This window comes from Pieris brassicae, chromosome 11 (genome assembly GCF_905147105.1).
Source record: "Pieris brassicae chromosome 11, ilPieBrab1.1, whole genome shotgun sequence".
Taxonomy (NCBI): domain Eukaryota; kingdom Metazoa; phylum Arthropoda; class Insecta; order Lepidoptera; family Pieridae; genus Pieris; species Pieris brassicae.
Genome location: NC_059675.1, coordinates 4,838,768 through 4,856,286, shown reverse-complemented (window position 1 = coordinate 4,856,286; position 17,519 = coordinate 4,838,768). Strand labels below are relative to the sequence as shown.

The 17,519-nt window shown below is 32.4% G+C and overlaps 1 protein-coding gene across 4 annotated transcripts in view; it reads right to left on the bottom strand.

The window, feature by feature from the left end:
- LOC123716628 (phosphatidate phosphatase LPIN2) overlaps positions 1-17,519 on the bottom strand; it is a 26,574-nt gene extending 9,055 nt beyond the window's left edge. Inside the window, exons 1-9 of one of the 4 annotated variants that reach the window (XM_045672468.1) lie at positions 17,370-17,519; positions 11,520-11,772; positions 8,384-8,616; positions 7,032-7,475; positions 6,601-6,696; positions 5,501-5,874; positions 4,874-5,027; positions 3,562-3,754; positions 2,427-2,548 (exon numbers count right to left, since the gene is read on the bottom strand). In XM_045672468.1, the coding sequence (XP_045528424.1) occupies positions 2,427-2,548; positions 3,562-3,754; positions 4,874-5,027; positions 5,501-5,874; positions 6,601-6,696; positions 7,032-7,475; positions 8,384-8,616; positions 11,520-11,699 (1,796 nt within the window). In that variant the 5' untranslated portion in view covers positions 11,700-11,772; positions 17,370-17,519. Of the gene's footprint in view, positions 1-2,426; positions 2,549-3,561; positions 3,755-4,873; positions 5,028-5,500; positions 5,875-6,600; positions 6,697-7,031; positions 7,476-8,383; positions 8,617-11,519; positions 11,773-14,075; positions 14,271-17,369 lie in introns of those variants that run through there. The other 3 variants (XM_045672470.1, XM_045672467.1, XM_045672469.1) reach the window with 3 other exon arrangements.

The following is a 17,519-nucleotide window of genomic DNA, read 5'->3' as shown; positions in this document are numbered from 1 at the left end:
CACGACGTTTATATATTATATATATATAATAAACAAATTAGCCAAACAATGTGAATTATGCTTAATATTGTAATTGTCAATCAACACTACGATAACTAGTGTTCCGCAACGTGACGGAAAATGTGACATTAAAATAGGCTATCGCTTGGCTCAACTCATTATACACGTGATGACTTTCAATCGTTATTAGGGCCTTTAAATACGAGTAACTATAATCTCTATGTCGCAATTACGTCGTATTTTTCTTAGCTTACAAAATTAAACTTTTAAATATTTTTATATTTAAGTTTTCTTTATTATTTTTACGTTTATATAAGCAGAATTTACTTATATTTAAAGTAATTATTAGCTGACCCATAAATAAATAAACCTTCTTCATCTGCTATACGAATACCAATAATAAAAGAAGTGGCTCGCAAGCCAGTGGACAGAGGATCAGTAATTACAAATGAATTGTGTTTTAACGTACCTACACTTATTTCATTTTTTGTCTAAATAAAAACATATAACTTAAAAATCTCTTCCTTTGTTTATTACTACTGCAAAAGCAATTAATACAATAACAAAGGTATTATACTTTGTTTACCATAATTGTGACTTTGATGTTCACTTAAATGTTACGTAACGTTAAGGCAGGGGCCTCCCCCTAGGAGGGTACAGAAAAACGTTACGCGTAAAAATTGCGTTACGTAATATTTAATCGCTTACTTTTCAATATTTTCATCATCTATTCAAATGTATCAAGTATCTTATGATTTTCTATTATTTGGTTGATGTACGAGATCGACTGTATGCTGACTTAACAACACAAAACAAAAATATACTACTACGCTTGCTCTAGCAGCTCGGTGCTAACTTACCAAATACCTAAACGCATGTATTTAAAATTTGATCTTATAAAATTACCAATACAGTTAAACAACAGTACCTACTTGATTTAATTTTACTATATAAATTAAACTTAAATGGTTAGATTCAGTTTCGTCTGAACTCTCCCTTAGTGCTAAGTTCAAAGTAAGGATGTCTAGACACAACATATTATTCTGAATTACGCGTTTGTTTACGCTAATTCTTAAGTTGTTTACATACTGTTTTCTTGTTACTTTAAGATTACCAGGCAATATTGATTCATAGCTAATTTGAATTTTGCGAATTATAATGGCGTTATATTTGTATTAAGTGTATACAAATATTTATATTTTATTATGCAGTTTATAAATTATATCCAAGACATTTATATTAATTATATTATATAATATTAATGAATATTTATAAGTAATGTCCAATTAGCCTTGCTTTTGCCATGTGAGTCGAGCGTTGCTATGGAAAGCGTAGTATGCTGCGGTCGAGGCAACGTCCCGGTATTTAAGGTAGTTTGGTTATGCATTATAAGTAATTTGGTTGTGTTAGTAGCTTCGACTTTTCTTAATGTTAAAACATTATATATCTTTTCTTTGAGTTGCTAAACTTTCTCCGTTCGTTTCTAAAGGGAGCTAATTAAAGGATCCACTCTTATGACAAAAGTTTGTCACTACTTAAGTTGAGGTTCTGATTTGTTTCTTATTTAAAGGCTGTTACTTCAATAGCTTAGAACAGACACATTTATGTGCTATTTGTATATAAGTTGGTCCGCGTTAAATTTGGTTATTATTTTGTTAGCATACACATTTTAAAGACTTATAGTTGAAAAATATATAAGAAAAAGGCTTGGAACTACATCTAGTAACATTTGTCACTACTTAAGTTGAGGTTCAAACAACAAGTTGGTATTACTAAATAAATGCTTTTTCTGCTTTATTCCAACTTAAACTTCCACTTTATTAAGTTCTTAGTTTGCCAAATAACGCTTATGTTGCCGATGTTAATTTTCAAACACATTTAAATACTAATAAAATATGACAAAGTAGTAGGAAATCGTTAAACATTTATAGGCTAATCAAGACGACCTTCAGTAAATAACAAGCGACTTAGGCGAAGCTATAAAAAATATAAATTATTCATTAACGATTCGCAAATTTTTGTTAAGACACACCATATCAGATTTAAATAAAAGTCATAGATGACCTTGATTTTTTGCCTCTATAGAGGCTGTCACTTCAAGAGCTTAGATCAGACATATTTTTGTGCTATTTGCATATGAGTTGGTCCGCGTTAAATTTGGTTACTTTTTTAATAACAGACTTGTAGTTGAAAAAAATATAAGAAAAGGACTTGGAACTACATCTAGTAACATTTTGACTTTCTACCAACTCTAAATAAAAGTCATATAGATTAGAATTTAAAGATAAATACAGAAAAAGACAAAATAAAACCTCTTTTCTATGGTCTTATTGAAGGATCATTGTACACTGATTTTTATGTAACGATGACTAGACTACATATATGATTTTTTTTTAACTGAAGAAATACTTGACGCTTGTACTAACCTCTTAGAATCCGTATTAGATCTTCTCCAATACCACCACGAATATGTACGAGGCTTCGCTGCGTCTGTCGGTTGAGACTCAGATGGCTCCTTATCCCCTTTGTCTAATTCTTCTAGCACTCGCTAAATAAATAATATTATTCATTAATTATACTATTTATAAATGAGTCGTAAGTACGGGAAAGCCTGGAGGCCTTTTAGATGGGTGATCCAATAACTGGATATCTAAGTTTAATTTATATGAAATATGAGTCAAAGTCAAAATAATTTATTCATATAGGTAACACAATGTACACTTATGCACGTCAAAAAAACACATTAAATGCTTTCCGCCACTCTTTTAATAGCAAGTTTTTTGTTGCAACCACTACATTATGTTCCACATTACTTCTTAAGTAATTAATAGAATTAGTAATACAAATGTATAGTGTAGGTTAAGAAGCTTAAATCCTCAGTATAGCATGTATAGTAATTTCGCAGTTGATGATATGTGATCCAATAACTGGATATCTAAGTTTAATTTATATAGAGTCAAAGTCAAAATCATTTATTCATATAGGTAACACAATGTACACTTATGACGTAAAAAAAACACATTGAAAGCTCTCCGCCACTCTTTTAATAGCAAGTTTTTTATTGCAACCATTACATCATGTTCCACATGACTTCTTAAGTAATTAATAGAAATAGTAATACAAATGTATAGTGTAGGTTAAGAAGCTTAAATCCTCAGTATAGCATGTATAGTAATTTCGCAGTTGATGATAAATTATAACTACATTTGTTTCATTGATACTTTTAATACTTTTATTGTAACGGTATATCTTCGGATTTAATGAACACGTACCTTACGAGTCGTTAAGAGAAAACAATTATACAAAGCGTATTTAGAATATTAAAACAGGGCATAGTAACTTTTTAAAATTACGATTCTAAATCGACGTAAATAAAACTTTTGGAATTGTATAATGTATCACGAATTTCGTATTACCACAATTTTTCGCAGACTAAAAGTCATGACAATCCTCCAAAATTCAGTTGTCAGATATTGGAAGTAGTTTTAATTTTTGTAAGGTAGTTCTTTATTTTATATTTGTAAGGTAATTTTTGTAAGAGATACATTAGTAAATACTTACAGTAGGCAGGGGCCGTCTATACGCCAACAGCGATAGTATTAGCGGTCCAGCAGTACGCCATGGGAGTGTGCGCGTCCCAATACGTACTTCCAACCTTCCTTCAGCCGCAAGCCGGCCGCCCATCGAACAGAACTCTTCGTACGGAAGCACGTGTGAGACGGCACCTTCTCTTGCGTATAGTTGGACTTCACCTCTGAATTATAAATAAATATTGAAATAACTAGAAACGTTTAATGAGAATAATATCAAAAACAAAAAGTATTTTGTGGCAGGCGTGGCTAGCTATCGCAATAAAAATTGTATGATTACAATTAGCCACTACCAACCGGTCACATGACCACGATGGAAGATATAGGACTACGCTTGTCACAAAGTATCTTTGTTATCGTCTATTCACGACTATAATACGTTAATTACTCTTTCAGAATATTATTTCAGAAGCTTTATTCATGATAATATAAATAGGTACCCAATACTAGTTTGTAGGCAAAGTTAACTTGGGCTTCAAAATTAACGTTTAGATAAGGCAAAACTAACATGTGGCTAATGCTATGCGATATATTTAATTTAATCAATTCCATTATTGTTATATATAAATTTTCAAGTCAAAAGAACATCTACATATTTTGCGGTATGTGCAAGACCTATTTCGGTAAGCACTAAAAATATTCATACTTGGCAAGATTCTATCATTGACGTAAAGCCAGAAATCATGTTGAGACAGCTGAATAAATATACAAATTTAGACCTTAGTTTGGATAAGTCTCCAAGGCACAATGCTTGGCTAGGTTCATACTAATATATTTAAAAACAATGGTGAGAGACTTTTAGTTCCTCCTTTCTGTACACATTCCTGTAAAACAGGTTATAAATGTAAATCTTTTGTATTTAACAAAAAAATTGTTTATCAAAGACTATATATATATATATATATGTTTGTAATACTTTCTATACATTTACATTAGTTAACTTAAGTACCGACCATAATGTACGTTGTTCTTAGTACTAAAAGGTTTATATATATGTCATAAATTGCAAATTTGTTTCATTAAATGAAACTGTCAAAGCAAGCCTTTGTACGCTGGCTCGCACCCTTTTAACATAATTTTTATTTGGAATAAAATCTGAAAATAGGCACAGAGGAAATTATCACAAAGGCCGCTATTAATTCCATTTCATTATTTATTTACTGATTTTTTACTCTTAAATAAATACATATTTATATAGTTATAAACTTATCAATGGTTTGTTGTAAAATAGGAAATGATATTAAGAAATAAAACTTATGGCAATTTGAAAATCATATACATACTTGGCAAGAATCTTATCGTCATCATCAGAGTCCAATCCCGGTGGTTCAAGCGAAGCGGGCGAAGCCGGAGAAGCAGGTGACTGCGGTAGAGATGGACCATTGCCCGACTCGTATTCTTCCTCAGTAGGGCCTTGTTGAACGGAACCACTAGTTCCTGTATTATTAGAAAAATATAATGTTTAGGTACCTAATACCATTTTTTTTATTTAAGTGATCATAAAATGTTAAGTTAAAAAGACTTGCGATTTTTCGATTTTGTACCGTACGTATTGAGGCAAGCACGAGCCTTTTTAGGATTGAGCTGGTTGTCCTTTGCGTAAAGAATAAAATATTAGATTCTTATGCGCTTCGTGCAAATAATACAAATAAAAATCTATGTTTGTGTGTGATTTTAGTCTCAACTTAAAAACGTGTCGCGTACATATATACTGATGTCTATTAGCTCTGACAAACGAATAGCAGTCAGTATCAATGACAAATTTCTTAGAAAATGCGATCAAAACGGACGTACTGTGATAAGATTCCATAAATCATTATAATTTATTAGCGTATCTGAGGTTCAAAGATCGAAAACATCGTCCCGTATTTACATGAATAATAGATATGTAATAACAAATTACATCTTACCTGTGCGATAACGCTCTGTGTGGTGTTTGGGAAAGTACATGTTCGGGTCCACTTGACCCTTATCTATATCGTCTAAGTATACTCCTTCAACACCCGGCTCCGCTTCCCGAGAAGAGATAAACCTAAACATCCCGCTTAAGACCCCACGCCGCTCATGCCTTTCCTCATCCGAACTTAAGGGCTCCGTAGGGGAAGCTGGCTCAGCAGGAGATGCCGGTGAAGCCGTGTCAATGGATTCTGTCATTGTCGTACGGATCGGGGGCTCAGGTAACTCCCCCCAGCGCCAGGACTGGGATGATTTATTGCCAGAAGTTGTTCGCGCTAATTCAACTTCCGTATCGGACTGTACCGGTGTACCGTGACGAGAACCTTTCCTGTTTAAAACAAATTATTTAAATCAATAGAAGCCGTGAAGGTGAAGCTTTTGTGTTCACTTTAAAATGGCGCTCTTGACACTGAAGCTGCTTCTGTTAAAATAATTTATATAGCTCTAGACGTATAATGTTTTTAACACAAACTTTAATCGTTACTCTATCTGTTTTATATGCATGATTTTTTAAATTATTCTAGCCAAAGTATTGGCTTAATAAATGTGATTAATTCAAATTATTTTCACTTCCAAATTGCAATCCAATCTCGGTTAACCTACTTAATTTATATGCAACGAAGGTTGAATAAGAAAATGATGTGGTTATTATATTCGACAATTAAATGATTTAAATTTATATATGATATAACTATTTATAGAAAACTATACATTTAGTGAGAAATTCTAAATGATAAGTAATTGTAATGATTCATGAACTTTTTACGTGCGAAAGCGTCACTTTGTATTTATGATTTTCCTTAATAGACTATAAAGCGTGATAAACTGTATGAAGAATCGATTATTTGTTAGTTTCTTAGCAAAATATGTATATGCAAATTGGACCTTTGAGAATTTTATACGGCTGAGATAGGACGCCTGGCACTAAAAATGAATCAAAGAGCTTTAAAAAATCTAATTCTAGTTTAAAACTTTAATTTAATCTACATTTGATTATTTTTTAGTGCAAGGGCGTTAAATATACAAGCTTGGTGATAAGAAATAAATAATTTACGTATGTCTGGAGGCAGCGTGCACCTCGAACGCTGTATCAGACAAGGCCAATGGTATGCGGTTATCACCATTCAGCTTCAAGTTTGACATTTCTTCACTGCAATAACGTATTGTGTTTAGCATCCATTAAAAAAAAATAAGATACAATTTTCACCGCGGGTAACATTGCCACAATAATGTTAAAGAACGTTTTTATACGTATAAAAAACGGATCATACAAAGACTGTCTAAATCTTAACCGCATTTTGTTTCTCCGCTTTACGTCCAGCCAATATACATGAAGTTTTGTTTGCTTTTCATAGAGCTGAATATCAGATGCTAATGAAATGGCTTTGTTAACCATGAACGACTATGAAATTCTGATTTGAAGCAATTTCTTGAACCTTAGCTTTCAATAAAACTTCCTCTTAACATAATGTTGGTAATACTTACTCGAGGGCAGCTGCCTCGGTGTCACTAAAGAAGTGAATCTCTGTGGTATTAGGAATGGTGGTCGCACGAGTTTCAATCGTGAAATCAGATTGACTGGAAATAGAACTAGTTGAGGACTTTCGATGGTGCTTCTTCTTGGAGCTGAATTTTCTTGTTTTTTTTTTCTTTTTTCCATTGCCATTCTGCTTTGGGTCTTCAACTGCCCCTATGGGCCTAAAGTCGTTGTGCTCACTTATTTTTTGTACTGTTTGGCATGCCTCAGTGTCAGGGCTGAGTTTCGTCGCCGAGAACGTTTTCGCAACTAGATCCGGCCAGTCTGTACCTTCGTTGAGTCCATCCATCTCAAACAAAGCTTCATTCTCATCATTTTTGTCTTCTTTGGTATTTTTCTTTGAATATTTACTTAGGTCAGGTTTCTGCATTGTCTTTCCATCGGCCGTGTACCTGTGACAGACAATTCGTCTTATAACACAATTGTTTTGTTGAAGTAATACTAATACTTTCAGTCAACTATTTTGATCAGAAGCAATCATGTATATTAATAAAAATAACATTATGACAAAAGTCAAATCAGTAAGATATTAAAAGTATTCAATTAAGTCTACATTAAATTAAAACGCTTTCTAGCTTGACAAAAAAGGATGACGTCGTAAGGAGGCAATGCCATTGCCAGGCGTTCAACTCGTGCGCATTCGCGCATCACATCGAAATAAATCCTGCTTAACTGGCTTTAAAATAACTTGACACACTTTCTACAGCAATGGCATATTTTTTACATCTTTGCACAACTCATTTTAATTATTTTTGAAACTAAAACTTAACACAACAAATAGACAATTTACTTTAAAAGGTTCACCACTATATATTCTAATGTATAAAGAAATTTTACTTGAGAGAGTTGCATTTAAACTTATTTATATCAACGATTATATTGTTATTTTAAGTAATACACCTAAGCAAAGTCACAAGTCAGTTAATAAGTACGTCAAGCTATTTGAACCTCCATTAAACATGACAAGTCAATTTAAACATCTGTTTAATATTCGTAACTACTTATGAAAGTATAATTTATGCACACAATTTTCTTAGATTTTTTCTATATATTCTCGATTACCGATTATCGACATGTATCGAGTTGCCATTTAAAATTGATCTTTTTCAATGTCACGCCTGTAAAAAGGTACTAGATATTTTTATACCTTTATGTGCCTCATAATGTACGAATTGTCTTCGACATGAAATAAACAAGTAGAGTGATTAGTTGATTTATCGATACGAATAGAGTACGCCTTGGATATTAAGATCTCAATCCAATCTAATTATTATTATATACTATAGTATAAAACAATTACCTCCGCTTTGTGTAGTCAGATGCTTGGCCATGATCTGGTTCCACTGCAGAGAGGGAGTTTCTTCTTCTAGGCTCGTAAAGGTCCTCAAATCGATTTGCCGGTATTGGCGAAGTGGCTAAGTGAGCCGAACATTCAGCTTCATCTTCTCCGACCTCCACTACGAAAAACGCCTCGCCTGACTCACCAAGCTTCATGTGAATTGGCAGAGGCTCTCCATTGAGCTCAAGATCCACCTATAAGTCACATCGATTAGTTCTGTCAGCTATTTAAAATGCTCCTAATTTGCCAGAAAATGGTTCTCTTGCCTAATCAAAAGGATACTAAAAATAATCACATTTTTTTATATATAAGTCTTAGTAGATAATAGTCACTGGCATGTCCTATTATATGCACTTCGTTTATGTTGTTACACATATAATTAGTTATTGATATGACTAATATAATAAATTGTTTTGCAATAACACATTTTTATATGCATTGTCATTGTGACTGTCAAGTGTGGATTTACCTTAGAAATATTAAAACCGAAGCCTTAGCAATGAATATAATAGAGACAAAATGTTCCATTAGGCACATTAAAACCGTTTTTGTAATAAAACAGGTGGCCTCGTGTAGACAAATATTTGTGCCAATTTTTTCATACATTCGAGCAGAATTTGAACCCGCGACTGGCATTATTCCAACCGTGAATCAGTCACACATTTCCTCTCTCCTTTTGGCAATAGATAACACGCCAACGATAAACGATATTATACAACACACTAAGGATGAGTATATCTACATGCTTTCATCCGGTGTGGTTAACGATGTTAAGGAAAAATGGCACGTATTCTCCACCCAGTAAAGTACATTTAATTACAAACTATTACTTGAATGAGACACGAGCAACTATTATTTTCCAGAATCTTCGAGACTAGACGAAGTGAGCTGTCCCGATAGTCCACTCCCGCGAAGGTTTCCATAATTTGTTTTGTTAACGTTTACTTAAAATAGTTCATTGTTTCATACCAATTCATTATTAGAATTTTACACAGTCACGGTTTTAAATTATATTTCATAGAAATATTAATGTTTAATGAAATCTCGTTAAGTATTTAAAAAATGTTTATATGAATCTCAGTCGCAGCTATAAATATAATAGTCTTTAAAGTTATTATTATTTTTAGCTGACTCGTGCTACTGCCTAGGTGTATTACTTAAACAACACTATAATCATTAGTTTATATGCCCCTCTATTAATTCTACTGTATTTTTTCGTTCATAATTAAAACGTGAAATCAATTTATATGACGCCACTTTAACGTCATTTCTTTTAGTAAAGGGGACAGAATACCAATTCGTAATTAAAATTGCATTATTGAATTGTAACAGTATTTACATATTACAAAAGAAAAATTCAGTCACTTATGCTACTGAGATGTGTATATGTTATATGTTTTGGTAATTGTTAATACTAATAAAAAAAGTCTCAATTTTAGTCACAGGGAAGTAGGTAACTCATACCCAGTTGGAAGACAGGCAGATCAACCCCAAGAAGATAGAACATCAGATCTAAGAGTATTTAACAAAATACATACTGTACAAAATCTGATGTTATCAATTTAGTAATTAGGTGTAGAGCAAAAAATATTCATTAATATACGCTTCCTTTACTTATAATTAATATAATAATCAACTTGCAAAATTGACAACACATTTAATATTCCATTGTAAATCATTAGTAGTATTGTCCGAGTTTTGTCAAGTCTTATTAAAATGCAAAAACATACATAGCAAGTTTCTATTTACCACATGGGGCAATGGTTTACGTCATAAAAAATGAATGTAGCAATTTATTATATAACTGGGTATAAGCTTTATAAATTCAGCAAGATAAATTATATTGATTATGTATTACGTATACGAAATCGTTCAACAAAAATGGCTATTATTTTAGCAATACTCCAAGGTCGCCCACATTATATAATGATTTGTTTAATCAAGTCTGCCAAGGTATTTATAATCAAAATTAAATGCTTTGAAATTTTGATACATATTATGCTCATGACATTTTATTATTCGAGTGTGTCAAGGTTATATGTGAAAAGTTCTCGTTCCTTTATTTTACGACGGAATATGGCACTTTTTTCTACATTCCTCGTTGTTTATGCTCGCAATATAGGCAAGGAGCCTTGAAGTATGCGGATGTAAATTTAGATAATTTTAGCCGACTAATCTAAAATATTTTTGCCCACACTGGAGCTGACAGTTTCGTATGGCTTTGGTAACTGGGCACAAAATAATAATATGTTTTCCGGAATTGGGGCAAAAATTATTGCACGTTCTTAATTTGAATAATTGATTTCTTGCCGCGAACGTATTACCTAGGGACTTAGAACATGTGGGTGGCATGTTTAATTTGCGGAATTAATAATTATTAATGCATGGTATATATGAAAATAAAAATGTTAGGTCAAAATTTTATTTAAATTATAAGAAAACTATGGCGGAGGTTTCTACCAGTCTCTACACATTATTGCGGAAGGCGTTTTGTAACCAAGAAGAGAGAATTTTCCGTAAGTAATAAATAATATACTTGAAATATCACACGACATAATTGTCGCACGGGCCCGGCGGGCTAGCTTTTAAAATATAGGATATCGGCTATCAACTGAGTTAACTTTTTTTTAGAACAGGGGCAAACAGGCTCCTGATGTTAAGTGACATGAACACTCTCAATTCCCAAGGGCTCGCGAGTGCGTTGCCCGCCTATAAGAACTTATACGCTCTTTTCTTGAAAGACACGTTATATTTCTGTACTGTGATTATATAGTTTTTTCTTAGTATTCGATTTAAATATCTTTTGACAAGAAAAGTTAAACGTAAATCATTTATGGGTTCTGAGAAGAGCGTTATGCGAGAATACTCCTACAACGCGTTTCCCTTATCGCGGAACCAATCAACCGTGTTATATGGGAAATTACTTTATTCTTAAGGGTTAAGCTTACTCCACCTATACTTAAGGGAGCTCTTGCTCATTGTAAATTCAGGGTTTGAAGAAGACTGAGTTTGAATTTACTGCGCAGTCATGCTCTTATCTCGTAAGTCTAAGTACGCTTTATAAAGTTCAGCCCAAGTTAATTATCACAGTACTTACCACTTTGAATCTGGAGCGTAGAACACCAAGTTTTCCAAATCGAACGTGAAATGGTGAACAAGTAAAACTCCCGTCAGGCTGCTCCACCACGATCACATCTATCGCTCCCGTCAACGTAGCGCTGTTTATCTCATTATAGAATTTCTTGAAAAAAGTCCCGATGTAATTCATAGAATACATGATGCTTGCTTTCTTGCTTCCTTTTCGCTAATTTTCATGCACTTTACTTTCACAGCTTAGCCCATATTGATTTCTGAAACAAAGGAATATGTGCGTATAAAGCGGTTCGCATCTTTTGTTTTCATTAAATCCGAACGGTTACAAAAATACAAATTAATACAAAAACAATAGAAAATCAACAACGGAAACGAGAAATTTCTAATAACTTAAACTGACGTGGCGGAACTAAGAAACCATTTCCTTTCTCCTTCAATGCAATTACACATATAACTAAAAGTAAAGTTTTATCTGAAATAAATAGTATTTTCGAATCAGATACCATCCGTAAAGAAATACAAAATTTAACTCAAATGTTTGATAATTTATAACGTTAACGGTTTCGATTTCTGATTCCTTTGTGAAATCATAAAAAAACGCTAATTTATTTGTCATCACTTAATTTGTTCGTGCGAAATAATAAAATCATTATAATTACGTAAGTAGGTACGATAAAATTTCGCAATGATTTGTATCTTAGTAGAAGCAAAGATTTATCGATTGTTGCAAAGGTCAATCTACGTCATTGGCGATTATGAACATATAATGACAATCTCATTAGCGGTTCTCATGAAAAAATATAGCTAATATATATATCGCCCCCAGTGTATGACGCAAACTATACCAGACTCCGAACTACCCAGTGGTAACTTTATATATATATATATATATATATATATATATATATATATATATTATATTAGTTATTGGCATACATACAATATAAAAATATTTGATTTATAAATGGTACACATTCTTAATGGACTTTAGTTACAATGGTCTACTTTACGAATGATTTTTAAATTAAATATTCATCACAAAACAATGAACAATATATAACTGGCACGTAGTCTATACATATTTACAATATAAATTTTCAAACGTCCGTTAATAATATACGCCGCCATCGTGATGATTCTCTTGGAAAATTACATTTGCAAAAAAACAAAAGAACAGGAATAATCACGTTCATTCAGCTAATATAATTAAATGTGTATATAGAATAACAAAATTATTACTTGTTTTATATAATATTATTCATTGTGGCAGTTTCAGTGGCATTGCAAATTCCAAGATAATGAGAGATAAGGCGAATTAATTAAAGTACAACGTGTATCTACTGATTTTAGACACTGATTTGCTCCAACCCTAGAAACATACATATTTCTATTAATCATCTTGAAGCAAACTGTTATTGTAACACTGAGACATTCAATTATGTTTAGACTCTTAACTCTTAGAGTGATTATGAAAGGTGTTTACAAAGGACTGCAAAAATTCAATATATGTATTATACATTTTTACTCCTTTTCGGTAACATTCGAAAGACAATTTACAAGAATTGTCCCAGAGTACACAAAATGCTCTTATACATGACAGCTGTTAGTATAACGTGAAAATGTCAAAATATTGCATGTAAAAGAATTAGATTAGGTTAGGTTAGCTTAGGTTTTGATCAATTTTGTCTGCCAACTATCAAGAGGTTTAGGGGTAATAATATAGGGAAATCATTTTCTTAAAGTGACTTGCGCTATTTTGATGACTGGGTTAAGAGTTAGAAAAATTAATTACAATATAAATTTGTTGATCTGGAGACTTACACCCGAGCTTGTTTTAGAATAACTATTATCTTTGAATCAAGATTTCTTATTATATTTTTTATTGACATGTAAAATGTCAACTGTCAATTATTTTTTACAAAAAGAATAAAATTTTTGGTACTACGTTACGAAGGACCTACGTACTACACACAATCAAACCAGCCCCAGGTGTCAATCATTACCAAACCGCATAGCCACGTAGCCCAGGCCCTCTTGATAACATAATTTGCCATTTTACTTGGATAACGGTTTTATCAATATAAATTGAATCGTAACCCGTCATTATTATAATTTCTTATCGGGCCTCTCAAGCCAATCCAAGGGTAAGTACTGATTACCGATATCAATGCTCCTTAACACTTATTCTATAATCGATGTAATAGATAACATTTAGTACCAATGGTGTATGTCACTTGTATTGTTTTTCTTGTTTTTAAGTGCTGTTAGGCTGTTACTACGAAGGGGAAGTTTAACTCTATTGACAGTCATAAAATTAAATATATACAGTATATTAGAAAATTACATAATTACAATATTTAAAATATTAGATTAATAAAGGAGCCAGTATGTACCACAGTAGGATTTCGACAGCAAATTTTCAATAAAATAAGCATTTAATAGTTCCAATGTAGAAAATGCGTTATCAATCACATAACCAAATTCAAGAACATCCAGACTTTATGCTAAGGTTTAAGAATGAAGAAAAAGTAAGCTTTAATTTTAACTTTAACTAATATACCTTAAACTACCATGATGAAATCCATCCAACTTGGGTTTACAAGTTTTTAAAACACTTTTATGAGACACTCTTGCAACAATCGTCCTTTGTGTTACCTAGTTTGTTTTCGATAACAATATAACACAACGAGATCAAGGTACAATAACGAGCGGTAACGAGGTATCCGCGCCGAATACTTTTACAAACTGATCATATACAAGTTCATGCTTGATCGTTGGAAGACTCGTAAACGTGTTGCGTTCGTGTTGTGTGACGTCCCAGCTGATACATCGTTACACGCACACAGCTAGGTGATACAAATACAACACAATATTATTTTACACTACACATATAAAGGCTTGTTGTGGGAAACAGAGCTAGTGTGTACACGCACTATAACCAACGCCGATCGCGTGTTATATGGCGTGATGTCGTACCACGATGAATGAAAGTAAACCAAGAATTTGTCAACTATTACGAAAATGCTAATTATAAGTATTAACTTCTAGATACACTTAACTTTTAGGCAAAATTATATTTCTTCATTCATTTAATTTTTTATTTATCGAATATTGAATTTTGTATTATGTCAAGTATAATGTATATGTAAAAATATAAATTTATATTATATTGGTCGTGGAATTGATAAGAATACCTGAATCAGTATGTACAATAAATATCTGATATTACAGATATTATTATATTCTCTTTACAGCATATAGTGTTTACTGTATGCTATAAAGAGAAGCGCACCGTCCATAACTGTATGACCTATATTTTATAACACGCTGTACCATCATATTAAAAAATAGTATCAATTAATTATGACAGAAAATTAAGATTTAATTACCCAATTTAATCATGACCTTTATAATGTTTTCGTTAAAGGATAGTATTTTAGATTTAAGAAATGCGTGGAGGAGAGCAAGCGACAAATGTAAACCATACACAAATAGTCAAAGACAATTTTTATGTCGCTTGTATTATTATTAGATTCAATTGATTTGGAAATACTTATCTTGTATTAATTTGATACAGAAGCCGCGAGAGGTCTGGCCACTTCTCTAATAATAATTTTAATAGTGACAGGCTATTGCTATTTTACAATTTATTATATTATAAAAATCATCGATTATATTAGTACACTATATCCTTTAATTCGACTTTACATTTAATTTTTTAATTATAGAAATTCAATGTATCTGTATAAATAAAAAGCAGTTGTGAGCTCCAAATATACTTTTTAGGACTAAGAATATCTTATATATCCTAGACCAGCCCACTTTATCCTATTCGTCTAATAATGGGTGTGTCATGACGCAGTGTTTACTAGACGCTTATCAACGAGCCTCTTGCGTATTATTCAAATTTACAAGGCCAAAATATTGTGCGCAACGTCGTGTACCATAAAATATTAGCCTTATTACAATAGCGATAGCTTTCAAATTTGCAAATAGAATAGTTAAACCTTTAAAAGAATTATTTTCATTATCAGATTGATTATTGCAGAAATTATCTAATGCGCATTTTATTAGTTGGCACACTAGTGAAAACAAAATATATTTTGAATGATCTAGTCAGTTTTACATGTAACAAACACAACATATTCAATTTGTTTGTATTATGTTTACAATTATAGCAATAGAAAACACTGTAAATACTTACCTGTTATTATATTATAAAACAGAACTTTTTATTCTATATAGCTCAGAAAAACATATATATTTACATATAACACCAAAAACTATGATAGGAATTTTGTAAAATATCAATCTGTTTTTGGTTAAAGGGATAGTAAACAATAGTTAAATAAAATGACCTTTACTGCTTTAGGATGCTTTGGGCAGTATCTGCATATGGTGTCTAGAAAGGAGGTGCATCCGTTCTGCCACCACTGTGGTGCTCCAAATGATACGGCGGAGCACACTGTGGCTGAGTATGCTACCTGAACGAAGGGATTCACATGAACTGGTATTGGTCATAGAGGCAGACCTCACTTTACCGGGTATTATATTAGGTATGTTAAGAAGTGAGGAGTCATGGAGTGCAGTAGTCTCCTTTTGTGAGCATGTAATTCTGCAGAAGAAGGCTGCTCAGCAATTGGAGGAGAGGTATGGCGTCCGCAAGGCGAAACTGGCCGGTGGTTCAAGGCTAGGGTCTCAGTCTCCAGTGGAACTCTCCTGGAACCGCAGGTCGTGATTAAGCTGTCTATGCTCTCTATATAAGCCCAGGTCTTTTGGGTAGAATGCCTGGCAAACCCCGAGGTCCCATCTTAAGGGCATGTGAAGGGCTGAAGTGTTTTAGTGGGCGGGGTCTCGCTTCCCCTCTGAATAGCAGAGGGCTATAAATGTAGACCCAGCCCCAGAGCCCTCGCGTCAAGCTTGACATCCACGGTGCGGGCCTACGTTAGCGTATTTTCACCTCATAAAAAAAATCTTTTCCTTTACTATGTTTTGTTTGGTGCTTTAGTTTTTTTTGGTTCTTATTAGTTATATATAGATTTTTTTTTAAAGGATGAAATTTATAAATACTTCATAGTATTATATTATCCACAATACATCAAAACATGGCCTAAAAAGAGATTGCTTCCAGGCACCCCAAGTAAGGAAAATCTTCTTATTTATTATTGTTAATCTCTGCCAATCTTCAGCTCTCACACATAACCTACACCACAATTTTGGCTAAGGGATTGACATTCACGGGGTATAGCCCTAAATTTTGTTCCATGTGAAACAATATTACTTTTTTCAGTCTAGTAGGCACAGCAAGCTCATCACATTTTTTGACTTACAAACTTGTAAATCACACTCACTTAAAAACCTATTGACTAAAATTATTTATATATTTTGCTGAATATCAAAGCATGTGGCCATGCCACATCAGGCTGCCATACTACCAACACCCATATGTGTTAAGTATCCGAGCATTTTCACAAAAAGGTAGGTAATAAGATTTTGTTGTATTCACAAAATAATTATTATTTTTAATTCCAGTCTATACAAATCATTGTACCGAAATGTAATAAAAAATTTAAAGAGTTTAAGATGGATTCTCGCATTCAATTTATTAATGAATTTAAAAATAAATTTGATAACAAATTGTTTACTTAATATGTTCAATATTCGTTTAAATTTAATATTTAAAGCTCAATTCTTAGAATCGGGGTAAACAGTTATTTGTATTATATTATTTATTAACATAGAGTCTAAAAATTACAACATTATAGATAAGCTGAAATTTAAATGCTTGAAAAATTATGAATTTCCTTTGTTGTAAGAAAACATCTAAACACAATGGTATATTTCTATTACTTACATGATAAAATGCTGATAAATCAGTTTATTACCGACTTCACTGACAAGTTATCGATTTTTAATTTATTGTTAAATTTAACAAACGAAATAAAATTACTTCAAATAAATTATCAATTCAATTTAAAATGATCACTGAAAAGTGAAAACAGGA